This window comes from Gallus gallus, chromosome 12 (genome assembly GCF_016699485.2).
Source record: "Gallus gallus isolate bGalGal1 chromosome 12, bGalGal1.mat.broiler.GRCg7b, whole genome shotgun sequence".
In the NCBI taxonomy this organism is placed as follows: domain Eukaryota; kingdom Metazoa; phylum Chordata; class Aves; order Galliformes; family Phasianidae; genus Gallus; species Gallus gallus.
In genome coordinates this window covers 11,448,284-11,475,489 of record NC_052543.1, presented here as the reverse complement: position 1 = coordinate 11,475,489, position 27,206 = coordinate 11,448,284, and the positions used below count along the sequence as shown (strand labels likewise).

The following is a 27,206-nucleotide window of genomic DNA, read 5'->3' as shown; positions in this document are numbered from 1 at the left end:
TGAACAGCGTGCAGCCTGAAAGGAGAACTCCAGTTTCAGGAGACATTTCTTCCAGGGTCTGTAGCTGTCAACACCACTGAGCTCAGCCAGCACAAAGCATCTCGCCGTGCTGCAAAGCGACTGACAGCCAGATATACACATCACCCTGCTCCAGCACACTGTCTTCAGGTTTAGTCACACTCACCAGCCCACTTCTGGCCACAGAGCACCATCAGAAAGTAGCACACTTGTTTGTTTCTTTCTGCAGATTAAGCTCATTACCTTGTACAGAGAATTCTAATTTGCAAGTTACTTTACATCGCAGTAGGGGTGGAATTGTAGCACCAGAGCTGCAGAGGACTAGCAGGAGGTGTACACACCGCTGCAGTCCGCACATCCCAACTGGTCCCTTGGGAAAGGGGTGGGGGGGAGGGGTGCAGAACCAAGACAGAGACAAGAAAATGGGCAGGTAATCTTTGGAGTTAATAATTCTCTTTACACCAGAGCCCTACAGATCACAGCTTCTGAGATGCCCTCTGTCCTTGGTAGGAGCTCCGTACATAAAAGGAACAAGTGTGCATTCTCACATGCTGCCACTCGCTCTCTCCAATGGCCCGCATGCCTGGTAAACCCACCTGCCCGCTAATCACAGGTGGTGATGCCCATCAGGTGAACTTATTCATTACCCAGCAGCAGCAAGAGGCCACCTGGCACAACTGAGGCTGCACAAAGGGCCAATGAGGAACGTGGAGGAGCCCGGCGGGCTGCAGCAGTCCATGGGTGTCCCAGTGCTGACCCCCGGCGCGTTTTGCTTACCATCTGGACTCTGGGGAACGTTGAGACACCTTCATTTCTCTTACTGAAGAGTATGCTTCAAGCTGGAAAAAACAACATAACATGAAGTGTAAAGACTCTTTTTCCAACAAATTGAACCTCTGTTGCACTTGACTCCTGCAGTGGCTCCCTTCCCCCTGAGGAGGCAAGGGCTGGCCAGCTGCACAAAGTCCAGGCAGCCCTGGGAAAACAATGGGATCTTTTTCTCGCCAGAACAAGCCTTCCCGTTCACCCTTCCAAACATGGCACGGAAGACACCCCCAGTGTGTCTGCAGGGGAGAGGAGTCTGTTGGCATGGCAACGGTACACCCTAACTCCTCACTAATGAACAGGGATAAAATGTTTTGTTCTCATTAGGAAAAATACAGACACATTCCTGATTGGTGAGTAATGTCTCTGCCTCTGGGAGATTAGCTCAGAGCTGCGCAGCCTGAAACAGCCTCAATTCAGCCCACTGCCGTGCTTCCCTTGAACAGCCATTCTCCAAGGACCGCACGTCTCTCAAGGGCAATGCCTACAGAGCCTTCTGGATGCTTTGCCTTGGGGCCGAGACAGCTCAAGGCAGGAATAATGAGGGGAAGCTTGACAGAAGCCAACAGGAGCACACACAATGGGAACACACCCTCCGTCCCCGCAGGAGCCGGTGCATTCTCACTGCACCTGGGTCCCAAGCTATTGCTGCAGCCCCAAGCCGCTCTTTGTGCTTCCCTGCACCGAGAGCATGCGTCAGCCACATCCCCGCTGCCGGGGGGAGAGGACAGAGCGCAGAGCTGCAGCATGCTGCAAAGCAAAGCTCGGCCACGGCTGTGTGCAGGCAGCTGGATGAGGGCTGCTGCCTAACAGCGTCGTTCGGGTGCTGGTGTTAACCATCAGTGAGACTCAGAAGGGGAATCTCTACCTATTTTGGTGTTCACAGTGTATTTATGCAGACTCTTATCTCACTGTTAGCTGCTGACCCCTATGGCCACGCACAAACAAACAAATAAATAAATAAAGCAAGCTTTCATCTCGCAGACACTTCCTAGAGCCTCTCCAGAGCTCCTAGAGCCTCTCCTCTCCAGAGAGGATCCGGGACGGGAGCAAGGCCAGTCAGCCCTGCACAGACTGAAACCCAACCTCCGGCCACACTTCTTGGCACACCACGAGCACAGCCCAGCAGAATTAAACCCCGAGCCCAGGGCTCATCTCTCCCTGACACCGCTGCTGGGTTCCACTCACAGCGGCTGCCTTGGGCTTCAGAGCATTTCCAGGGGCTGGACGTTCTGATCCCGCTCTCCTTTCTCTCAGACACCTTGGCGGGGTGTCTGCCCACAGGCCCCCTCCATCTGCCCACAGGAGGGTCTCCCCCAGGGGACGTGGCCGAGTGGTGACAATGCAGCAGCTCCTGCCTGGCGGCTCTGCTCACTCCCAGCCCCACACAGGCCCGCAGGAGCCTGGTGATGCTTCCCAGCCCCCAGGGGCCCTCCCCCAGCCCCGGCCTCAGCCGTGGGAATGGAGCTCGGCACCCCGAGGTGGGCTCACCCTCAGCCACTGGCAGCACTTAACTCCCTGTGTGCTGCCATGCAGCGCTCCATCAGCGCTGGGACCGTCCCCGGCCCGCTGCCCCCGGCCAACGTGTCCCTGCTGGGGGTGGCCCCCGTGACACGGGTGAGCTGAGGGCACAGCTCGGAAAGGCTCTCGCTGCACGGAAAGCCTCGGGAAGCAGCCCTCGCTCCGGCGGTCAGCCCTTCCCCCGGCGTGTCAGGAGTTAAAGTTTGCATTTCCATTCTCCTGACCCGCACCGACACCGACTGAATATCGAGCTATTCTTCGCAGCCTGATAAAGCATGAGAAAGCCGAAGGCCTCACACACTCCTCCTTTCCCAGCTTGGCTGCCTGCCCACAAGCTGTCACTCCCTGGCAGCCGGGGGCAGGGGGAGCAGTGCAGGCCCAGCCCTCCTCCCACCTTCCGCCCCAGGACCACAGCCCCGCTGCCTTCCAAGAGCCACGCCGCCCCGCTGGGGGGCCAGGGGGTCTCCCAACACAGTTGGTCCCCAGTAGGAGCCCAGTAGCTGGGTGGGAGCTCATCCCCAGCGCTGTCACGCTTGGAGATCTGGTGTTTACATTGTAGGAAATTGTGGAGAAGGGCTCAGGAGCAGAACCTGATCTGAAGGACTATTTACCCTTTCACGCCCCACTCACGCAAAATTCATTTTTGGTACCGATTCCCACTGCTGCCCCTTTGTAGCCCTGCCTGACTCTACCTCCTCCAACCACCGCCAGCACTCCCTCCTGTTTCAATGGCTTCGACCATGCAAACTGCCTCCCCGTGTCAGAGTTCACCATTTTTAACACAAAGCAGCAGAAGGAAGCACGCCCACACCTCGGGGCCAGGAGTGCTCTCCCACTGGCACAACCACAGCCCCTGTCCCAGGGCCACAGCTCTGCTGCACGGCCACCTGTGCCCCAAGCTCAGCACAGCTCCGCTGGCAGAGTGCTGCTGCCAGGCCCGGGCTGCACACCATCCCCGACCTCTCCCTGCACTTCTGATGGTGAACAGATGCGCGGATCCCACCAGGAAAACCATTAGGGTTCTCACTAATTAGGCACCATTTTGCTTGGGTCACCAAACCTAGCAGAGGGTTTCCTTTGTGATTGTTTGGGTTCTGGTTTTGCTTCCACAAAAGCCGGGATATCCACCTTCCCTCTGAATGCAAACAAGCAAAACAACAGAAACCACACAGATCCAGGACGGCCCTTTGGTACCTCCACAGCTGCTTTCATCCGAAACTGAACCCAATCTCAGCAATGCTCATTCAGGGACGCGGGCTGTCAGGAATCACACGAGCCCATGTTCGATGGCATCCCACCATTCGCTCTGACCAACAACCACGCTGTAGGGTTTCTGCTGCACTTCCGTACACGAAGCCTCTCTGCCACAGCACCTGCAGCTACACAACAGCTACACTGAAGCCATTAATGCACACAGCATGCACAAGTCAGCACGTTCTGAGCTCACCCTCGTGCAAGCCAAACGCAAACCCTCCCATGCCCTGCAGACACACAGACCATGGAGCTGTGGGAGCGCCTGGCCAGCATCACCCTCTGCCACACAGAGCTCTAAATGCAGAGCTTCATAGAAACAGTTAACAACCTGAGAGCGGCTCCACGCCGCCAGAGCCCTTCGTGTAACATAATCCAGTTAATAACGCCCAGAATAGCACTCTGGAGCCCGAGCACAACCAAGACCTCACTGTGCTGTGCTGATAGCTGCAGCAGCGCCGTCCTCTCTTCTGCAAGATTACCCAGCACCACACACAGGAACGAACCATAACCTGTATTTTACAGAAGCTGGGACGCAGCAGAGCAATGTATACTTTTCAGATGTCTTTTTTTGGCAGCTAAACCAAGCAAGCAGTCTCAGAGCGGCCAGGGGCCGGGAACACCGAGGTTACTCTCTCCCCAGAGCAGACAGGCAGAAGCCCAGCTCAGCCCGAGCTCACTGAGGCTCTTTATGCTCCCATCCAGGGACAGAGGTCACTTGTGGAAGGCTGATCCAGAGCTGAGACTGGGCTGCTGGCTCCAAGAGCCCATCGCCGCTGTTGTTTGGGAGCACCACAGGGCTGGAGTCCATCCCAATGCCTCTGCTGACAACATGCCTTTCAGCTCCCAACTCCAATTTGCCTTACATTTCTCATGCTCTGAAGAAAGGAAACCTGTGCACAAGGTCTGCAAAGAAGGTAATCGCTTCCCTGCCAAAGCATTAAGGCAAATTCTAATTCTTCTGACTCAGATTTTGGATAAATTCCTACAGTAGAATCATAAAATCATTAAGGTTGGAAAAGACCTTTACGTTCATCTAGCCCAACTGCTCACCTACCGCCTCCATCACCCAATAAACCTCATCCTTAAGCAACACAGCTACAAATACAAATGAGATCCAGAAGTCACAGCTCTTCAGCTCATCAACTTGCAGGAGGCAGCAGGTCACGCCGCCTGGCCTGCAGCTGATGGTTGTTCAGGAGCTTCCTGCACATTTCTGGCTTCGGAACTGCACGTGCTTGAAGAGAACAGCATCTTGATGCCTTCTGGCAATGGGTCTGAGGCAAAAGGTTCTGGAGAGGAATCTACCATTTCCCAGGCTGATCCAGACAGGCATCCCATTGCTTCCACTTTTATTCCCTCTCTGTGAAAATGCCAAGGGAGCTGGCTGCTGCAGGAGGGAATGAAGAGCTGTATGGCCAATGCAGCTACAAGATGCGTGCTCTAAGAAACATCCTACAAGAGGAAACACAAGCAGGTAGGTGAGCACGTAAAAAGCAGAGTCCTCTGCAGAAAGAGGGCAAACACCGCTGCCGAAAGCTCCTTAATGCCGTTTGCTCTTTCTGATCTGCTCCAACCTGAATGCCGCCCCGAGGCAGCGAGAGAAAGGAGAACGTGGTGAGCAGGAAGGGGCTATGCATGGGCATGAGCAGGAAGAGCCTGCATATGAAGGAGGACATTCTCCTCTCAGCTAAAAAAAGCAGGGCTATTCAGCACAGTTTTGCCTTTCCCCTGCTGCTCAGTTTCCCAGCCGAGAGCCACCCCACATCCTGCCCCAGGATGGGGCTCCCCAGGGGCTGCTCAGAGGGGAAGGGACGGAGCCAAAAGGGCAACAGAAGGCAGACTGCAAAGGCACCAGTGCCAGCACGTTCTCCTGGGACTGACAGAGCACGAGGAGAGGCAGGAAGAGAAACTTTGACAAAGCTGTTTCTTAAACCAGCTTTACAGGAATACAGTGGAACAGGGCAGGGCCAGGGGCGAGGGGATATTGAACGAGTTAATAGCTAACCAGCAGGACTGCCAGAGACCACAACTAGACGAGATTTCAGAGACACCCAATCCGGAACTGTCCTCCAGGGACACTCTGGGAGCTGTGGTTACCTCCAAGCTTTCTTCACCACTGCAATGCAATCACAAACCACAGCACTATCCTCACCCCCCTGAAGTCCCTGTTTCTCCAAGAGGAGCTCATACTCCAAACTGTCCATCTTTTCCCTTTTTAGGTGCTGCGAGTGATGAGGTCTGAAAGCCTCGTTTCTGGATTTGGCACCCAAAGGAACTGCTGCCAACAATCTCAGGCGCCATTTCTCATGGAACACCGAGGAGGAGAAATCTTCCAGCTCCTTGAAAAGGTAACATGTGCCAGGACAACCCAGGATACCCTTGAATAACTTCTTTGATCCAGAATACAGCTTAGAAAATAAAAAAGGGAGTCTCCCTACTATTGCTTTGCCGTTCAAGACAGTGTCATTTTCACCTTTCAGCTATGTAAGTGTAAGAGACGGCAGCAGCTGAGCTGTGGTAATTAGGAGGGAGAGATGTGCAGGCCTTGCCTCGTGTCTTTCAGTTCAGATGCAGTTTACACATTGGCAGGCTTTACACCCTCCAAAGAAAACGTGCCATCTGCATCTGCTCCAGCAGCCCATCCTCCTTTCGGAACTCTTCAAATAGCTGTGGAAAAAGCAGCACTGCCTCCCTTACCCTGCGTTCTGTCAGGTCGAGACGCAGCCACAAAACCACTCATTCTCTTATCTCCAGGCACACTGGCTCTGCACGGGTTTCCAAGATATCTGCTTTGAAAAGTCTTCCATCTTGTTTGAGCACCTACCAAATTAAAAGTTGCGCTGCTCTCTCCGCCGGCAGTGGGGAATGGGATGGGACTGAGCTCATTTAATTCTGTTCACAAGTTCCCTTCCTGAGGAAAGCCAATAACTTTCGGAGAGCCTCTGCAGACTTTGCTCCGCTGCTTTGCACGCAGAAGAATGGCTGGTTGGTAATCCTCTTTTCACTCGGTGAGCTCAGACCCAAAGGTTTTCATCCCTCTGAGCTCAGAAATTTCCATTTCCATTTGAGAGAGACATTTTCCTGGCAGTTCTCAAAAGATGCATTTGTAAAATAGGAAACAACCTCAAAGAATGCTAAAGCAAAGGAAGAAAGCTGTACGTCGGGCAGTCTTTCTACCTCAGCCAGGAAAGGAAATTCCTTCCCAGCACCAATGCCCCATAAACGCAGCCTGCTCTGCACCTACCGAGCAGTTGGTCAGCCCCAATGCCCAGCCGCCCGCTCTGCCCTGTGCAAACACCCAGCAGTTTCTGAGGGATCGGTTTCAGATCTGCAAGAAATCAAAGAAAAAAGCTCAGACGCGCCTGTGTGTGTGCCAGACAAGAGAGGAAAACGCAGGCTGTGCTCAGATGGCTGGAAGGGATCACGGAGAGGTGAAGGTATTCCATGGAGCTCACCACTTGTGGTGGTGATATTTGTAATTTGTAGTTTGTCAGCTTTAGTTGTCTACAAACGTAATTAAAGGTAATTAGAAAAACAAATCCACTGGCGTATCTCTATTTGAAAACGCTGAGAAGTCTGCAAACCCAAAAAGATTGAAACTTTTCTTCATTCAAGTGCAAAGCATTCGAATGGCCCACAGCCAAGTCGCAGAAAAGAGCCCCAGTCAGTAACTCAGGAATGCCAGCTCTTAGCACTAACCCAAAGCACACAAACCCTCTGCTCCTGCAATTCAGTGTCATCTCCCACCTAAAACTCCCTTCAAACTGCACGCCTGTAATTCCATCTATCACCCACCCCCTTGATTCCACGCCAGGCAGCCTAACTGGAGTCTCATTCTGAGTCAGCTGAGCGAGCTGTTTTTCTTACCTTGCTTCGGGGAATTCCTGCTTTGCGTCTGTGTGAAGAGAAAGGAGAATGAATGCTACATGCCACATCAGGCAGGATCTCTTCCATCACTCCCAGCTCCTACGGAGGGGCACTCCTGAGGCACGCTACGCCTTCGTAAATCCACGTGGCTGCTCTGGGTTTAGCTGGCAGTGGGGGTTCTGCAGGGAAGGCGAACACCTCCCACTTAAAGCAAACAGGGCTGCAGAGCCCCTGGGGAGCACAGGGCTGAGGAGGAATGGGGAAAGGTGGAGAGCAGAAGGCACGTGGCTGACAAATGCCAGCTTGGAGACGGAAAACGGCCATGGTTCTGGCCCTGACCGACGCATTCTTCTGCATGGGGATGCTCCTGCCAAAGTGTTTTATGAGAGCGAAAACGCAGAGCTTCACTTGGAGAGCAACAACCATCGCGCTCCTGCCATGCTTGGTAGTTTAAGACCAGGCTGTTTCTGCTGAAGAGTTCCTTCAGCATTTAGGATATTCATGTAACAGATCGTACAAAAGATACAGAACAGAAATAGCCCGGCCTGAAACAGCTTATAGCTGAACTCTAAAATAAACGAAGACAAAGGAAATGGCACGGATCGGTGTGGCCAGCAGTCAGCCCAGCAGAACAAGGACGCTGCTGTTTCCAGGGGTAAGGGAAGCGAGCTTTTTTCCTCCCCTTTTCAACCATATAACAGAAAAGATCTGATGAAGGATTTTCAAAAAGAGTAATGAGGTGGGTTGGCATACACTTACGGGCCAACCGGCTCTCACAGAGAAACCAAAACAGAGTATTTGTCAAAAGCAGCACAAGGAAACAACAGAGGCCAGTGTTAGCAGACATACAGCAGGAGGAGGCCAACTTCCAGCACTCAGAGTTGCTAGATTGCATGAGAACAACTAGATGGGCTGCTTTAATACCTTTTTTGTTGCTTTTGGTGAGTAAAGGAAGGGAGTAGCCAAGGCAGGGCTGAGACAGCAGAAGGAAAGCAAAGAGCTGACTGCACCAAATACTCTTAAACTGGCAGAAGCCTCTCAGTATCTTACAAATAAATCTCATTTACTGAAACAAAGGTATCGTAGTGGGGCATGAGATAGCGAGCCTGTCTGCTGCTCCGGGCCTCGTGCTCATTTTGGCCTACCAGTTACACGTTGTCCGAAGCAGCACCTTCAGCCCCAAGCCCGGCTACGTGTCTGGGGGAACACCAGAGCACCAGGCGTCACACATGAACGACCACAGCATCACAACACAACCCTAATATTCCCACCCACCATATGGCCCCAAGAAGCACATTTCTTCAGTGCAAACATTGGTTTCATGTTGCCAATGCGTTCATTAGCAGACTTCGCAGACCAGTGCACAACAGAGACTGCTGATGTTGGCCATTACACAGTCAATCAGAAGCCAAACAGAACGAGTGCCACATTACTTAACCTATCCAGAACAAAGTTAATGATTTGCCAATTGCAGGTCCCTGGAACGCACAGACTTCAGGTCTGTTTTCCGAACTACTTTTCTTGGAGGTGTCTTAGAACGCACTTGGTATGGCACATCCCCTATCACAGAATCATTAAGGTTGGAGAAGAGCTCTCAGATCATCCAGTCCAACCATCAACCCAACTCCGCCACGTCCCCAGGTGCGACAGCCACCCCTTTCTTGAACACCTATCGCACACAGCACTTCACATCCAGTCTCAGCTGAGATGGTTGGCTTCAACTGAGGGAAATCCACCCTCCTGCATCACCCAAACAATCAGGCTGCGTGAGCTCAATGATTTAACCAGCCCTACACAACTGTATATCAGCCATCAGTCTGCAAACAACCACAAGGTCTTCTGAGACAACCATGGGCTAAACTGTGATGTTTATCACATTTACTTCTGTGGGATTTTCAGCACTGAATACAGCAGATTAATGAAACAGACTGAAATTCCTTGAAAGCTGTTGGAATTGAACGCCACTCCTCATTTTAGACAGTGGTTTATGTGTCACATGCTTAATGAAAACTCTACTTTTGTGGAAAGTTTAAGTAAAGCAAGAATAGTAAGATAAAGAGAGCAGTAACAGTAAGAAATACCATGAGAAGCATCAAGAGGATGTAACCCTGAAGCACAAGCCTCGAGTTAATGTTCCTGTCACAAAGAAGATTCTTCACACCCAGGATGCACCAATCCCACCACGTAAAGCATCTGGACACAGAGTTTGGGAGTTAAGAAAGAGGGGTGAGGAACAACAGCTGCATTAGGCGAGGTTACTTCTAAAGCACAGAACAACTGAAATCAATTGCAACAGGACTAGTGTGAGCCATGTAATTCAAGGTGAGAGCACTCCAACCACCTGCAGAAAGCACACGCATCGCTGCACCGCTCTGCTTACATGGCCACAAAACCCTCTGAGCAGTTCTGTGCAGCAGCAGCTGGCACCATCTAGGCCAGAGCCCAGAACAGAAGTGCACATCCTAACAGTTCACTCCGATGGCTCCGTCATTCTGGCAATAAGGCCAGTCTAATTTCTTATTTGCCTTCTGCCTTGAGCCATTAATTTTTTCCTCTTTAATCCAGCAGAGAAGTTCCTCAGAGTCAATTATGTGTGTGCTTTAACCAAGTCACCTCCCCATACGCTCTGGCAATCAACAGGTCAGTCTCGTCAGGTCGGCTGCCACGAGGCACCTTTCTTTGGCTCCCAAATAGCTTTGGACTTCTTTCTCCCCTAAATACCAATTTTATTGCCATTCCCCCAAACTCACATCACCATCAGAGCCACTGCTTTGGTGAAACCCTGCTGGGCAGCAGTAGCATCTCTGGCACACTGACACCCATACTTGCCTGCATCAAATGGCCTTTACTTCAGTGAACCCATCCTGCAGCATAATGGAGGGAGCTGAAGGAATCACAGACTGCAAAGATCCAATCAGTCAGCTGATAGTTATATGAGTGCACGGAGCTTCCTCAGACTCCACTGAAGCATTTCTACAGAAGCTCTAAGGAAACCTTCACTACTCATCTACCCCATTCCCATTCTGCCCAAGACGTACAAACTATTCAGGCTTTTCAAGCAAGAAAATCCCAACAGACCTGTCACTTCCAGCAGTGCTTTAGGATTTGCCATCGTACTGTCTGCTGAATCAGTGCTAGAAGTTACTTTAATTTCTGGAAACCTGACAAGTCCTGAACAACACAGAGCTCAGCGCTGACAGTGAGGGCAACAGCCAGAAATATTTCACTTTCTGACACGTCCCCCGTAACCCAGCATTTCAGAGGCATCAGCCTTTTTTTTAAGTAATCACGAGGCATGCTGTTGATGTTGGCACAGATGAATTATTTACACTGGTGCACAGCTCCAAGCCAAACTCCCAAAGAAGCACATCACATGGATGCAGCCACCTGCTGCCGTGTTCTAACCTGGTTCCCTCCAGTTGCTCCGACAATGAACTGAGCCCTCAGTGTACACTTAAAACAATAACTACCCCTCGTAAATCTCACCAGAGATCCGAGTTATTCAAGATGACTGCACAGAGGATTAATGCTTTTTGTGCACGTCAGCCATGCACCCCACGCCATGAGGAACAGAGCTCTTGCGCTGCTGTTCCAGTAGAAAACAGACACCTGTATCAAACCCTTCACATCCCTCAAAATAAAGCAACTCTGAGCCGGCAGTGTGGAACGAGGCACGGCTATCATCGCTCCTTACCTTCTTATTTGCAGAGCAGTACACTGACTGGCTGCTGTGACAGCCCCAGCCCAGGGGAACAGCAGCACCCGGTGCACGCCAGGGACACCGGCCTCCTGTATGAGATCCTCAGCATCCTCCTGAGAACCTATGGAAAACTGGTGGCGGGGGGGGGGGGCTGCCCTTTGGTTTTCACAGCAGAAAGTCTGCCCATCTTTATGCATGACTGCTCAAGTGAACTGCGTGACTGCTTTTGTTGCTCTCAGGGATCCATTCTTTCAGTGGGAACAGCAGGAGGAAGCCGTGCTGGGACCGGGCAGGGAAAAAAAAGCCCTGTGGACACAGTGAATGGGACTGAAAACTCCCCTGCAAACTCTGCGAGGTTATTTGCTGCGATGCTCTGCATTGACTGTTCTGGTGGCTTTTTGGGACACGTTCACACATCAAAGCTCACAGCACACAACAGAAGTCATTTAGACTAAATCTACTTTAGAAATTGATTAGACTATTGATTTTGTCATAGTTCAGATGCAGACAAAGTGACCTTTACATCCCACAAAAAACGAAGGGAATTGACTCATGCACACAGTGAGTCTTCATCGCAAAGAAACTGCATTGCTCTCTCAGAAAGCAAGTTCTGTAATACTTACTTTTCCCCTGGCAGCTGCCAGAAGATCAGGGCTCCTTCCCTCACCTCAGCTTCCAAAACACACTGAAGGGACAACATCTCTCACACGCAGAAGACCAGCCTGGAGATGAACTCAAGATGGATCTGCCTATAGGTCATTAGGTGGTAAAAATCATCAGTACCAAATTGTACCTCAACAGCACACGTGACCCCCCAGCAGGAAGCTCACCATTGTCATTATCCGGAAGGTCACCTCTATTTAGATGTTATTTGTCTGTAGCTAATGAGTTTGGCATTCATTAATCCACTGCGAGAGCTGTGGCTATAGGTGGTCCATGCTGTAGGATGCTGTGGGTGCACTGCAGTGGTTGGCTCTGCAATAACACGGGCTTGCAATGTGGCTACCAGTTTGCCTATGCTTTCTACTATTTAAAGCCTTAATTCAGAGACTTCAGCCCAGCTGGGAAGCCCAGCAATGGAAACACAGCTCAGCTGGAGCCGCAAGAAAGCTGCACCCACGTGGAGGACAAAAGCCAGAAGTCCTCATGGTCTTTGCTTCGAGTCTCTCCTAATAGCCGCAGGTTGACACGAAATGTAAGCCAGGATGCATCCCAGCTAAGGGTCAGAATCCAAACTCACTATTAGTCTCCCCCTATGCTCAACATTTCCACAGTTCATCTCAGCAACTTCTATTGGAACACTACATGAGCAAACAAGAGCTGGCACATAAGCACAGCCCCCAGTTCCCACCTCTCTGCTTCCCACAGCGGCACGCATCGCTCCCATACAATGAATGCCGCCACACGCCTGTTTTACCATTCTGTTGGGCAGAATCAATCAGTAATGGGCTGCGATCTGCATGCGGGAAGCCAAACAGCATGCAAATGGAGGTCAAAACATTGACAGTGGCATTCAGAAGCCCAGAGCTGTTCTGTGCTTCAGTTTTCCAGCACAGCCATCTGTGGGCTATGGGTGAGAGGAGCTCAGGGCCCTGGGGTGGGGAAGGCAGCAGAGAGATGATGCCAGAAGTTACCAAACCCCCTCACATGAACGCTTCCTGCACGGTAATCCACAGATCTGCTTTCTCCAGCACTTGCAGGGAGGAACATGAGATACAATAAGGCTTAAAGCTGAAAGCGTTAACAAGTAACTTCGAGGCTGTTAAACCCAAGCTATCCAAAACCCTACATTCAGTGCTAACATGACTTCTGATGAGGTCTGGGCCAGTAGATACAAGTGCATCTCTGACATCCCAGCTCCTTTCTGCATCCCAAATTCATGTCCGAGGGATGCACATCTGAGCAGAGCACTCAGGGAGCACTATTGGGAGCGTTTCCTCCCGTGCTCGCTCAGCCAGCTGTTCCCAGAGGCTGGCACTGCACGGGGACTGCAGCCCAGGACTCCTCGCAGTGTCATGCAGGGTACGGGGCAGCCGCTGGAAGGCAGCAGCACGACCAGGGAAGCACTTGCACAGGTTGCCCAGAGAGGTGGTGGTGCCCCGTCCCTGCAGACACCCAAGGTCAGCTGGATGATCACCTGATGGAGCTGTGGGTGTCCCTGTTCATTGCAGGGGTTGGACCAGATGGCCTTTAAGGATCTCTTCCGACTCAAACGATTCTGACACCAAGAGCACACGTTCTCCAGGAGCAGAGCACAGATCTGTGCCCTCCGGCTCTTTGTGACCCAACACAGAGCTGCAGTGTCACCTATAAAGCACACTACGGCTCAGGACAGGAGAGCTATGGGAAGCATTCAAAACAAAAATCATTTGGGATGCACACATGTGTAGGAGCCTTAAGCTGAACACACTTCTGCTAACACTGTAATTTTCAGAAAGATTACAGTGGGGAAAGACGTCAAATATACCCACTCTATTTATAGAGCTAAATGCAATTTGGCCAGAAAGCTTGTTCCAGCAGCACAGACAGATGCCTGAACACAACCAACCCCCCCCCGCAGTGCCAGGCACAGCCTTCCCCTGCCTCCCTGAAGCACAGAACCCAGCAAGCAGCGTCCTGCTGCAACAGCTTCACCCTGAGTCGTGACACCTACAGCCCCCCGGCACAGACAAAAGACCTCAGACACGAGATGAATGGGAACAGACACGAGCAGCAAGATAAAACGATACCATCCGCTTTAGGAAACGAGCACCATTTTCTAACAGAGGACTGCTACGGGGCGGAGGGGGTTTTGAAAGCAGAAGCCCTGGTGCAGAGCAGAGGCTGCGGGAGCTCAGCCCACCCACTCCGCGCCGTTCCAAAGTTAAACTTCAAAGCCAAAAGCAATGTGAGGCTCACCCACTTGCCAGGCACACGAGAAGCGCTCTTTGCAGCGCTCGCAGTGTTTATACTGCAAGCAAACAAGTAAAGTTCACGTGCAATTAAAGTCTGGCATCTGGGAATTTCCTTCGGATCTGAAGCACTCGAAGATTCACCTCCTGCTTTAGACCAACTTTGAAAACCTCCCTATCAGATCACACCAACACAAAGCTCTGCTGCGCTTCTTTCTCCCCTCCTTTTCATTTCTGAGGGGGGTGGCATAAGAGGTTGGAAAGTTGTACCCTCACTTTAAAAGAGACTCTGAATCGAAATGACTTTAACTTCTGCCAAATAGGAGACAAAAATAAAATCCACCTAAGCTGACACCATCTGTTCCTTTCACTTTTTTTCCACAAGCATTGGGAGGCAGTGCCGGCTTGTAGTTAACGAGATGGAGACCTAAATTGCTTCCTGTAACCTCAGAAATCACTCTGATCTCTCAGTTAATCTTGGCTAAAAAAATATAGAAATTATGAGTAGTGGAAACAAGCCCTTACTTCAGCAGCGCTTCCAGAGATCACAGCAAACCCCTGTGCTTCTCCTGGCAGTGGCAGCACAGGTTGGTGCATCCTCAGCAATGCTGCAGTGCCAGCACCCACAGTCCGGGCTATGGGGCACTATAGGGCAGAGGGATGGCTGCACAGCACCAACACCAAACCCGTACGGCTCTGGGCAGAAAGCATGTGCTTGTGCTCTCTAAGGAATCCCTGCATGCACTGAGGGCAAACGGGACAATGCTCAGATAAAGAGCAATGCAAACCTCCTGCAAAGAAGCCACCACAGCCACCAGGTCAGAGATGACAGAGATGTCAGGGTGAGGAAAACGATACCTGCACAACGAGAGCCAGCTGGCACGCTCCCACCAAGGCAGAAGCAGCTCCCCTGTGGCTCCGACGAGCAGCAAAAGATGAATCTATTCAGTAATTCTGCAATAGGTGACAAAGGAGCCACGGACAGATGAGCATGAAACGCAGGGCTTCACCAAAGAGCAACAGGAAGGCTCCAGCTCTGCTCCCGTTGTGCCCAGGCGAACAAGGGAGGCGGAGAAGCTGAAGTTCTCATGCTTTGCTTTGAGAAGCAGGAAGGACCGGGGCTGCCTCACCTCCTTCTGAACGTCCCCTCAGCAGGTGACCCCACAGCACAAAGCATGCCGTGCCCCCACCCAGCGCTGCTCCGGGGAGCAGCAGCATCCGTTCCTTTCCTTTCTCATTGCACAGAGCCGGGCAGCACCCCCGGGCAGGCGCCTCTGCTGGCAGGCAGCCCCATCCCACAGCACAGACCCTCTCTGCGTGCGTTGGGTCCCACCAGCACAGCACTCAGAGGACCCTCCTCAGCCCGGCACAAAGCAGAGGGAACAGCACTGACAGTCCGCCGCGCTCACCTTTCTCGAGAGAGTTATGCTGGTAATTTTAATCTGATTAGATATCGTTAATCGTATTACTAACCTAACTCTTTTCACATGTTGGAAGACATTTCAAGAGAAAATTCCATAGGTGGCCCTGCGATCTGGGAGCTCTCTGGCCCGACCGCAGCCCAAGCCCAGCCCCTGCCCTGCGGATCGCAGCGCTGCCACACACGCCGGCCTCCAAAACGCCCCATTACCACTTGCACGACTCCGCGCTGTTTGCAACGAGCAGCCCCATTCCTCGCAGAACGCGGGACAGCGCTCCAACCTTCTGACCCACAGCAACACCTCCAGCCCCAGCTCGGCTGCCGACCTCACACACACACGCAGGGACACCATTAACGCAGCGCTCGCCGATTCCTGTATTTCATACACAAAGCACTCCGTTCAAACGGCGACTCCCGACCCGAACGCACCGCGCTCAGCGCCGCGCCGGGCATCACCGAGCGCACAAAGTTCCGACGGGAAGAGCCCCAACGGCACCGGCACGGCACGGCACAACAGGCTCCTATTGCGGGGCCGGGGGGATCGAGAGGGCACGGCCCCAGCGCGGAGCACACGGCCTTCCCGTACCGGAGGTGCCCGTCTCGGAGCCGCCTCCTGCCGTGCGCCGCGGTGCCGGGGAAGCACGGCGCGGGATACGGGCAGTCGGCTCAGCTCCCCGCAGCCCGCGATGGAGCCGGCTGTAAGTCCGCAGAACGGGTCTAACCGCGGAGCGAGCCGGGCACGGTGCGGCGGTCCCAGGAGCGGCGCCAGAGACTTCAGCGCTCCAACCGCCGCCGTATCTGCCGGGCCGGGGCCACCCGCGCCCCCTTCGCTCCTTCCCGCCGCTACGATGCCGGCTCCGGCCCTCCGAGCGGCACGGCCCCGCGGGGCTGGGAAGCTCCCGGCACCCCGCACTCGGGCGGAGCTCCCGGCCCGGGACCCGGCACGGCCCCGCTCCCACCTTTCCCTCCGGGGCCGCCCCGCTACCGCCCCCCCCCCCGCGGGAGTCCGCTACCGGAGCCCCCCCCCCCTTCCACCGCACCGGGACCGCGGTTCGCCGCCGGGCGCGGGGCTCGGCCCGGGGCGGGATTCATCGCCGAGCTGACGGCCCCGGGCGGCCCCACAGCACTCCGGTCCCCGCGGGGCCGCGCCCATCCCCCACGCGGAGACAAAGCGCTGCCCCCGGGCCGCACCTGCCGCCGCCCGCCGCCCCCCGGCACCGCGTCGTTAACGCCCCCCCACCCTCCGAGCCCGGCCGCGGCCGTACCGGCGACGCACCCCCACCGCGACCCCCGCCGGCCGCGCCGCCCCTCACCTGCCGCCCCGCTCCGCTCCCCTCCGAGGCGCGCCGCCCGCACCGAGCCGCCCAGCGCCGGCCCCGCCCCCACCCAATCGCAGCCCGCCGCCCGCCGAGGCCGCGCCCCTCTCCCGTCCCGCGGGGTCCGAGCGGAGGCCGGGACCCCCCCCCGCCGGCGGCGCCGAACCCTCGGGCGGCCCCGAGTCGCCATTGGCTGCCGGCGGGAGGGGGCCGGGCCGGGCCGGCCCCGGGAGCCGGCGGGGACGAGCGAGGAGCGGGGCGGAGTGGCCGCGGGTCGTCCCGAACGAGGGGCGTGCGGTGCAGCCGCGGTGGGCCGCGTCGGCTTTGTGTCGGCCCGGAGGAGCCGTCCCACAGCAGCAGGTGGCCGAGGAGCCGCACGGCCCCGCGCGCCGTTTGGGAAGCGCGGCGCAGGGAGCCGGGATCGTAACAAAAGCGCCGCTACCGGCAGCCCCACAGCGGCGCGGGGACGGCGGCACAGAAGCGAAACGCGGCACGCGCCCCACACGGCCGGGCGGGCGGCACAAAGCCCAGCGCACGGCGCCGCGCTCCGTCGGTAACGGCTCCGCGCGGCCGCGCCGTTCACGCGCCCGTTTTGCGGGCTTACACTGCGACCTCTGTGCCGCTCCCAGACGTGCCGCGCTGCCCGGCCTCGTCCCCACACAACGGCCGGCCGTGACGCGCCGCGCCGCGCCGCAGGTGGACCGAGCGCCGTGACAAAGGGCTGCGGCCGCGGGCAGATGTGCGGAAGGGCCGCACAAAGGACGGGCCGTGCCGGCAGCGCCCAGCCCTGAGCAAAGCACGGAGGACGCGGCCGCGGCTGCAGCGAGCTGCCGGGAGGAGGAAACACGGGCAGCCGCGTGCCCGTCGCTCCCGGTTCCCTGCTGGGGGAAAAGCTACAGAGCTGTGCTGGAGGCGCAGAGCTGCTCTGTGCAGGGCCGGGGCAGACTTCCCTCCCACGTGCATTGCTGGCGTTTCAGAGGAAGGCTGCCGGTGCGGCCCCGCGGCACGGAGTGTCGCTGAACATCCACTCTCTTTGTTACGCTGCGTCGCCCATCTGCTCCCACCCCACCAAACCGCTGCTTTCTGAGGGAGAAGCGATGTCTGGCAGCATAAGTATGGGGCGGCTCCCACAGAGGGACTGTCTGTAGGGCGGCCCAGCTGCTCCCCGCACGCGGGGACACCCCGGGGACACCCAGCATTGCAGCTCCTCACCCAGGCCGAGGAACCCACCCTATTGCCACACTCCCACCTCTGCACCGCCGTTGGGGTTAGGGCTCATTCCCAAAACTTATCCCCGTCTCACACATCAGACACATCTGCCGCACCCCACCAAAATCCAGCTTTGGTGACTAAGAGTGTTAAAAAAAAAAAAAAAAGATCATTTTTTTTTCCTTTGCTCCAACCCATTCCTGACTCAAGACGCCAATCCCCTGCCTGCCTTTCCTCCGGAGCCAGTCCCGACCTGCAGCCCCTTCAGTCCGCCTTAAAAAAAACCCCTAACAAACGCATTGAAAAGCTTCATTAAAAAGGCAGCAACTTAACCCAACCCAACCCGCCACAGCCGGGAGAGCACGCTGGAAAAGAGGGCAGAGAGCCGTGCCGGGGGGCTGCACCCCACTGCCTCTCGGGCCCCCCGCAGCCCCGGGCGCATCCCAGGCGGTGCAGCGCCGCGCTCCCCCTGCAGGAAGGAGATCCCATCGCTCTGCACGGCGGTACTGATCCCACAACAGCCATACGAGGCGGTTCTCGGGCAGGGCACGGCTGAACGGGCGAACACGGCACTGATTTGTCCATTCAGCAGCCTCTGATTCCCATCTATCGAGGGGGTTTTTTATATATTCAGATCCATACAGGATTCTCCCCCTTGGAAGCCCCTGCTCGCAGCTGCTTCTAAGCAGGTTAGCTGAGTTTCTTATGTAACTGCTGTGGTAATCACAAGACCAGCAGCTGCTTATACCCCTTCTGATTTTCTTCTTGCTCTTCCTCCTCTCCCTGAAACTGGTTCAGAAAGTCACAAGTGAGTCCTGGCCACGAACTGCATCTACAGCAGCGATTCAGGGACCGGCAGAAGCTCGGCCAGATCTGCCCTGCTCTGCAGCAATCAGGGTTTCAGTTTGTCAGCGCGTTCAGAAAGAGCACCATGGTCCTCATTCCCTGCATCCGGGCACCTCTGCCTTTGCAACAGCAGCAGCGATGTTGAAGGCCTGCTCCCAAACTCAATCCAATAGTCTCTACCGGGCCGCTTGCTTCAGGCACGCTCACAGGAAGGCCGCTGTAGGCTGCAGCCATTGAAAATTAAAGGTTTATAGCAGAAGCGTGCAAAGCAGCCTTAAAAACAAATTCCTTGTATAGTATTTCAAAACTGGTTGAGAAGGCACCCCACCAATGTGACTCTGAAAAATAGCTGTGAATGTGATACTTTCCGGGTCATACTCGATTGCAGCTGCCCACACGTGTGCACAATCCTCCCTCCTGCTGCTAATCTCACTGCTCTCCTGAAGTAAGCAGAACAGTTTTATTGCTCCTCATCGCCACACAGAAGGAAGTATTTGTTTTTAGAAGGTATTCTACGCAAGAAACTGTCTTTGCCAAACATAGTTACAATCAGATCAACAGGAACACCTGCAGCTTCCAACCAGGATGTCGGAACATCCAAACCCTAAGAACGAATACACAGACATGGACTGATTGTGATACCACATAGTCGCCTTTGTTTTGTATTCATAAGCGATGTCTGATACTCCTTTCCTCTGTGGAAGAAAGGGCAAGTTCTCTTCAGAATGCACCTACTGTTAGAAGGCAGCAGTGACCTCATTCCATGTATTTTCCATAGCCACCAGCTAGGCTGTTTGCTCTTCAGTTAAGAGTGGCTTCCCATGGAGCAGCAAGAACTCAAAATAGCTTAGCAGGAGCCAAGTTCAGACAACTGCCATTCACTTTTTTATAGTCACTGTCCACTCGCAGCCTTCCTGATGCTGTTAGTTGTTCCCTCTTCTCTTCTGTGTCTTGGTTAGCAGCAGAAATAACAAGAAACTGCACTGCCTTACTCTGACTTACAGACGCACAGGTCAGCCATTCGTCTCATTAACACCTGCAAAAAAGACTGCAACCACCATCTCCACTGGTTAGCACCTGGGGAACACAGCTGGGCTGAGCCATCCTACCCAGAGGACTTTGCTCATAGAGTACAAGAATGTCAGTCTTGAAGGGCTTAGCAGGCAGAATTCTCTTGCACAAGGAAAGCTGCAGCTGAGAGACCCCACTCCCAAAAGCAAAACTCAACCACCAGTGTAAACTCTGTCAATAATCCACAGGTATGCAACGCAGCACTGCTGTTTGGTTTGTGTTATTTTGTTGCTAGAATAGCTCAGAAGAACACAAGCAACAAACCACTCACCTGGCCGTGCCTGAACTGCCAGGAGAAATGCAATGAGACGTCACTGTATGCATTGTAAGTCACTGCCAGCAATGCAAACACACCTCACTAGTGGGAGCACTCCAATAAATACTTCAGCATATAGCTGGGTTGTTTTTGTTCAGACTTGTGTATTTACAGCTCGTGTTGCCATGAGGAGAGCTAGCATGAAGTAGCTCCCAGCTGAGGTGTACAGCCTGTGCTCTGCTGTCGTCCTGGATACTGCCCTCAGCCCCAGGCACAGCTGGCACTGCGCAGCCACACCTTCTGCCTCTGGGGTGCACGTGTGGCAGAGCACTGAGCTGCAGGCCGTTGCCACAACGGAGTGATGACTCACGCAGGGAGCACACATCTGTCCTCCCAAGTGCTGTTACAAGTTGCTGTTCTCCTCACTGTAATGATTCTGCTGTCACTTTACGTAAGAGGATTATCAAGGAAGAGCACGAGCACTGTAAGCAGCTCTAACAATGAACTGTGCCAGCTGTAGGGCACTGCACACACAGAACCTACTCCTGAATCTCTGAACTCCCTACAGAGGATGAGATCATTATTTTCACCTTGATACATATCACCCATGCAGCTCTTCTCACATTTCAGATACAAACGGAACTGCTGTGCTATCCCTTGTTCTTCCATCACACGCTTGTCTCTGATTTTCATCGAGCTTCTGCAAGAAGCATAACCTGTAGAAACGTTTGTGAAATGAGAAAATAAGATATTACAGATTTGAAAAGTTGCACTGATCCGTATATGTACATCCTGATGCAGCTGAATGGGAAGTTTTATCCCAGCTCTCAAGCCCTCGGATCAAACAGCTTCCCCAGCAAACTACACTCCGAACCATCAACACAGAATCAGCAGCAGTCCTTCCCAAAACCACCCTTTGCACATTTCATCTTCTAAGTACTGAATCAGCACAGGCCTTTCCTAACATTGTTTGCTCAGTCATGTTATAATAGCACCCAGTGGTACCAAATGAAGTTGGTGCCTCAGAGCAGATGTCCCAAACATCTTACAGTCTTAGAAGGCTTACAATCAAAACCTGCAGCTGTTTTTCCCATGCTTACTGGGAAAGGGCTTCACGTATCAGTGTGTACTAAACACAGCTTAGTCGTTCTGAAATGCTCACACAAAGGCATTTGAGCGTGAAGTCAGGCTGTCAGTGTTTTGCAAAGGTTTCACAGAAGTGCCTGGAAGAACCTGAGCTCCAAGTATGGTTTGCTTATCTGCTACCATCACAGGGAGAAAATGATACCAACAACTACCGATGACTTTGTGTCAGGCCATACACAGACACTCACACTGAGCTGTTTAGACGGCGTTTTTCCTCAGCCAGCCATTCTTCAATCCTTCCAGGAAAAACAGCTGGACCTCACTTCTTCCCAGTTGCTGTTTTGGAGTAGTTTGCAAAGCACCGTTACCATAAAATACCATCTTAGAAATACTGCTGTAGAACAGCATTTCCAGACAGGACATAACTAAAAGAATATAAACTGAAGACAGTTCCAAACTACTGAGGATAAGAGCGATTTCCAAAGCTGCTTACTGCAAGCACAAAATAGCTAGGGAATGACGGGTCAAGGAGCCTGTAGAGAAAAGACAGTTGACTTGTACCTGCAGAATAAACATCACTGCACTTAACACATCTCTGCACCTGCCAGTAGCATGGCTAAAGTTCCAGAAATGCTTTTGGAAGCTTCACAATAATCAGAAAGCAACCATGTATGATTTAAGTATATTTTAAAGGTACCACCTGACTGTCGAGCCACACGAGGCTGTATGTTATACCATGATAACTTCAGTCCTCCTTGTCTGTATCACTCCTGCTGTTTGTTACACAGCAAACTATTGCATCTAGATTAAAAACAAAAAAACCAACCAAAAATAAACAACCCAACCCAAAAAACATCAGAGCAAATATCTCTACCTGACTGGTAAAATGACTTCTAATGTTTTGTGTGCAGACAAACTGCAGAATTATTACATCAGGAGTGAAATTATAAAGGATTACACATGAAGAACTTTGATCAACAACAGATTGAAAGAATCACTTGAACTGAAACCCACAAATAAAGCTCCGGATGAAGCTCACCAACTGGCATAATACATGAGACTCAACAGTACAAGAGTCAATCAGCAAATTAAATCAACAGATGAAACAGTGGACACTCCCACTTGAGTTAAAAGCCACACAGCAAGTCAAAGCCTTAGCATGGGGTTAACACGGAGCCTACAGCAGTAGATGGTCAGTCCTGACAAGTTTCCCAAGCACACAGCAGAAAGCATGAGAAATGCTAGCACAAATTTATTTGGAGTTGTAGTCTAAGCACAGTGCAAGTTTACTTTTATTAATCTAGTAAATTATGGCAATTCATTAGAGGTCAGTTCCCTTTCAGTAAAATATAGAGTACTGGTAGACTAACAGCAAACACAGTACATGTCAGTGCAGTGCTGTAAATAGAATTTCTCTTGATTTGTGATTCCAGTCTCCGCTCTGTATCACACAACTCTAGAATCACATCTCTCACAGCAGAAGCCTGGCCCTTACTCTCCCCCGAGGACCTGGCTGTTACTCTGTCCATAGGTCTAGAATGAACCGCAAGTTTAACACTCTGCACCTCAGAAATTATTTGTGCTACGCTTTCCTGCAGACGGGTGAACTGCTGCTGTAAACTGCCGAGACATGAGCTGACTTGTTTGGTGTAGTTAAGCTGTTCTTTTAGAGGAATTAGAAGAGAATCTATTTTTATGGAGTCACTCCTGTCTTCTCTTGCCAGTGAAACACCTTCTTTTGTTCCCTGCGACGTCTTTGTTTGCAGAATGTTTTTCAGGTCTGCTATGACATCACTGAGATCCTTCTGCTGCAAGTCATAGGTGGATGCCTGTTCTTTGATGGCTTCTTGCAGATTTATTGGGGCCTTCTGTGCTTCCAGCACCAAGACTTTCAGTTCCTGCAGCCTTACTCGATTCACATAGGTGGAACCAAGAACACCTATAATGGCTCCCAGTACAGAACCAATAATAGACCAGTTCTTTGTTTTTTCAGCCCTTGTCCGCTCTTTCTCATGGCTCTCCCTTACAGCAGCGGAGAAGAGAGAAAATTTTTCTCGCTCAGATTCTTCTGCATTTAAGTAGGCAGCTCGGTACCTCTTCTCTTCCTGCAAGAAACACAGCGCTTTGAAGGAAAAGCGACACCGTTTTATAACTTCAGATTATTAAAAAAAAAAAAAGGAAAAAAGTGCATCCATCAGTTGTTTCATAAATTGTTTCACAGATTTTTCCTTTAAATGTATGATTTTCTTTATTATTCCTACTTAAATTGGTGAGACGTCATTTTAAGTCAAAGCTAAGAAACAGAAGAGATCAAGAATTCCATTTGAAGACTGTCTAAGGAATAATCTGTCACGTGGTGACGATAGAAAAGTGCTATGAATGGACAGCTTTTCTCTCCCCATAAAGAAAGCTTTCTCTGGCTCTGCGTACTTCTCCAAACACCACCTCTACCCCACTTCTCCATCTCAGCTGTAATTCCCTTAAAACAGGAACTGAAAATAGTTCTGAAAAGGATGTCCTGGAAAGGCTCATCAAATGATCACATATTCTTCTCATTCCTTTGCCTTCACTTTCTTTCCCTGTTCAAAGACATATACCTTCCTTCTCTGCCCCTCCTGGCTTTGGTGTGGCAGTTCCTTTTGTCAGCCAGTTTAATCTCAGCACAACAGTGGAAACTGTGGTTATTTTCCTGCAGTAAAATTCTGTCGTTTTAGCAAAGGAAGAATTGTTTTTGATAGTAGTGAACCTGTCTGTCAACTAACTGCATTCCCCAAATTATCTCAGTCTTCTGAGCATGCACTTCCTTTGTAAGACAGCAATACCACCATACAGTGATGACTTCAGTTCTACCTTTCTCCACAGTGACACAAAGCTCTGTTCTTGAAATCTCATCTACGCAGACCTGATCTGTTTTTTGGACAGCTCTTTTTAGTTCTTTGCTGCTGCTCTGCTTATTGATTCAGAAGATCCATTTAAGCTCAGGCATAGCTATTAACTACTTGCCCAAGCTTTGCCATAGATGGGCCAGTTTCCAGGCCTGTTTCCTGCAGTTTCACTTGGATTTCTGGCTTGAGCTGCTACCACGCCTTTATCTGTGACCGATGGACCGTGGATGACTGTGCTCCTATTGCCAGCCTTGCTTGGCTCCTCCACGTGGGGTGCAGGAGGACTGCACTCTGTTAGTGCAGGACACTGCCCCTGCCTGTGCTGTGGTCCCCCTCATCTTCTTGCTTGTTCTCCCTCATGGAGCAGCCTTGCTCTTAACTGCTCTCTGACAAAAATCTTAGTAAACTATGTGGGTGCTGCAGCCTGATGGAAGACAGATGAGAATTTTGATGGCTTAACAACCAGAAATGCACTTGTCTTATGACATGGAAGACTAATTGGTTGAATCCCATCTTTTTTTTTTTTTTTTTACATGCACCTGTCACCACTCAAACAGTGTTCCAGGTTTTTCAGCTTTTGTCTCTAAATGCACTACCCTGTTGTAAGACGAACATGATTTCCACCACCAGATCAAATCATCCACGTTACCTCAGTTAAAACAAGTATCATAAAAATTAACTCAGATGACTGTACTTATATACTAAAGCACATCTGCAGGACCAGTCACCAGTGACAGAAACAAAGTACGTATGTTTTCATCGTGTTTGCCAGCACTCAAATACCAGAAAGTTACCTGCAGCAATCTGTGTTCCAGTGTAGCCAGTTCTAAATACTGGGTGTCATCTCGAGAGACCCTGTCCAAGCGGTCCCGAACTTCCTTCAGCTTTATCTGCTGGGCTTCCACATTTTCACGAGCTTGCCGTACTATCCCTCGAGCTATCATAAAGACATTTTCAGCCTGAGAAGAGAGATTATTTGTTTTAGAGACTTATTAACGGATCAACTTAAACTGCTGGTCAGATGGATTTCAGGGAGGAAAATAAAAGCAACACAATTCATCACAGTGTAGGGGATATACTATGTGTGTTGAGCTTAGTAGACTAGAACTCAGTCATAATACCCGCACAGCCAGTTAAAGCAGAAAGAAAGACACAGTTCTCCCTGGAGGCTCTTTTCAGCCTCACAGCCAGTCTTCCTCATGGCTTAAGTCATAATTTTCCATTTTATCTTTTTACATTATCTCCACATTTACCTCTGTCACTTTTCCCTGAGCCTCCCGAACTTCATTAAGCCCAACGAACTCTTCGTATTTGTCCCACCAGTTCTTGCCAGTTGCAGATATTTTCTGCAGGGAGTTCTTCCCCACAACAGCCCCAGCCTCCGCCACGCGGTTCAGAATGCCCACAGCTGTTTCTATGGCTGATTTGCCTTCAGGCCTCTTCGGTCCGGGCGCACAGTAAGTCCGCACCAAGTGTACGTTCATTTTTTGACTCTGCTTTATCAAAGCATGGTGATATTGCAACCCACAGGACACTGATGACACACTTGATTTATACTTCATTGGCCCCATGTCTGATATTCTATCACTGAAGAAAAGCGCTGGAAGGAAAAGAAAAAAGTTATTAAACTAAGGCTGGTAAATGCCTCTTAAAATTAAACATGTATGCCAAAAAACCAATACAATTCAAGGATGGACAAACCATCGCTAGTTTTACAGCATTACTTACATAGGAAACTTTCCAGTTTTCAGCAAAGAACAGCTGTGCCACAGATTCCTGCTTTTCTGCTGTAATTAAGTACTTCTGCCATGCTGCTTGATTAACTCATTGCATAGTGACTGTGCACAGACAGCAGCAGGAGTAGCTGTGAAGTAACGCAGTGCTTCAGCACAGATGTGGCTGCCATATGAAAGCTTGCTTTGTGCTTTCACATTTGAGTTGGGCACACGATATCACAGGTGCTAACAATCCTGGAAAAGAACAGAAAAAGAAATGAGAAAGAGGCATTAAAAAAGAAAAAACCTGAAAAGGGAAAGGAATGGGCTTTCATCATTCCCCGTGCCTCACACTCCACAGATAACCAAAGCACTGAAGAGTAGAAAGGCAAATATATAAAGGGCAGAGAGAAAACACAGCAGTGCTAAACCGAACGTGGGCTTTTCTGGGAGCCTTCCTGCAAAACTGAACTATGAGAAGGAGCCAAATGCTCACACAGACATCGGGCACTGAATGCACCGTTACGGCTGCGTCTTAAAATGAGTTTTAAAATTCTTGCTTGCCCTGCAGAAACAACTCCGGCTGCTGCTTAATACAGCACTGATGTGCAAGGAAGATTTCTATTTTCTGCTCAGCACGTTCCTCTGAAGACTGCATAAACAGGCAAAATCTCACCGAAGCGTGATGGAGCCTCAATTAATGCCTATAGTTCGGGTAAAGCTACGCCAGGATTTGACCAGAACAGCATTAAAAAACCCACAGAGCATACAGGAAACCGTAAGCACTACTGCAACTGTTCTGCTTTGTTTGGCAACGGTTTACCCATGCTAACTTTAGCCTGCTGGGGGCAACACGCGTGCAAACACAGAAAGGGTTTCCCCAGTGGAAGTCGTTTGCCATGTGATTTTTTTTAACCTGGCTCCTCATCCTGGAGGCCCATTCATACCCGATGAGGCACGCGCAACGCAGAGCAGCAGCAGCCGCCGGCTCCGTGAACGCCTCACCACCTGTTTTTACCCAAAGCAATACAACGTACCGCGCCCACAGTGACGGAGCAGCGCCGTTCTCCCGGCAGCACAACCGCGCCGTGCCCCGACACCACCGCGTCGTCCAGCAGAAGGAAAGCGCGCTTCCCCGCCCCCGAGGAGAGCGCTCCGCGAGGACATTCGCCCCGCGCTACCGCTGAGGTGGACGAGCCCGGCTGCAGGGCCCTACCTGGCGTGGCGGCAACCTCCGGGCACCGCCTCACACACCTCCCGCGCCCGTTCCTGCCCGCAGGGTCGGGGCGCGGCGCCGGAAACGGAAGTGGCAGAGGAGGAAGTAGC

General features: G+C 51.9%; 2 protein-coding genes across 9 annotated transcripts in view; both read right to left on the bottom strand.

Annotated features, from left to right (window-relative positions):
* PLXNB3 (plexin B3) overlaps positions 1-16,862 on the bottom strand; it is a 67,458-nt gene extending 50,596 nt beyond the window's left edge. Inside the window, exons 1-3 of one of the 7 annotated variants that reach the window (XM_040646059.2) lie at positions 12,016-16,831; positions 11,809-11,934; positions 796-857 (exon numbers count right to left, since the gene is read on the bottom strand). The gene's annotated coding sequence lies outside the window, so the exon portion shown is untranslated. Of the gene's footprint in view, positions 1-795; positions 858-6,862; positions 7,016-7,485; positions 11,281-11,808; positions 11,935-12,015 lie in introns of those variants that run through there. The other 6 variants (XM_040646058.2, XM_046899754.1, NM_001389285.2 and 3 more) reach the window with 6 other exon arrangements.
* A 5,657-nt stretch (positions 16,863-22,519) lies between these two features.
* On the bottom strand, positions 22,520-27,176 carry CCDC51 (coiled-coil domain containing 51). 2 transcript variants are annotated; one of them, XM_414385.8, is made up of 5 exons: positions 26,918-27,176; positions 25,894-26,135; positions 25,419-25,765; positions 24,960-25,124; positions 22,520-23,385 (listed from the first exon to the last, which is right to left on the bottom strand). In XM_414385.8, exons 3-5 carry the CDS (start codon positions 25,734-25,736, stop codon positions 22,609-22,611), a joined length of 1,260 nt encoding a protein of 419 aa, XP_414385.3. In that variant the 5' UTR covers positions 25,737-25,765; positions 25,894-26,135; positions 26,918-27,176; the 3' UTR covers positions 22,520-22,608. The 2 variants fall into 2 exon arrangements, with proteins under 2 accessions (XP_414385.3, XP_004944672.2); XM_004944615.5 differs by having other exon boundaries at positions 27,097-27,176.
* Positions 27,177-27,206: the final 30 nt, after the last annotated feature.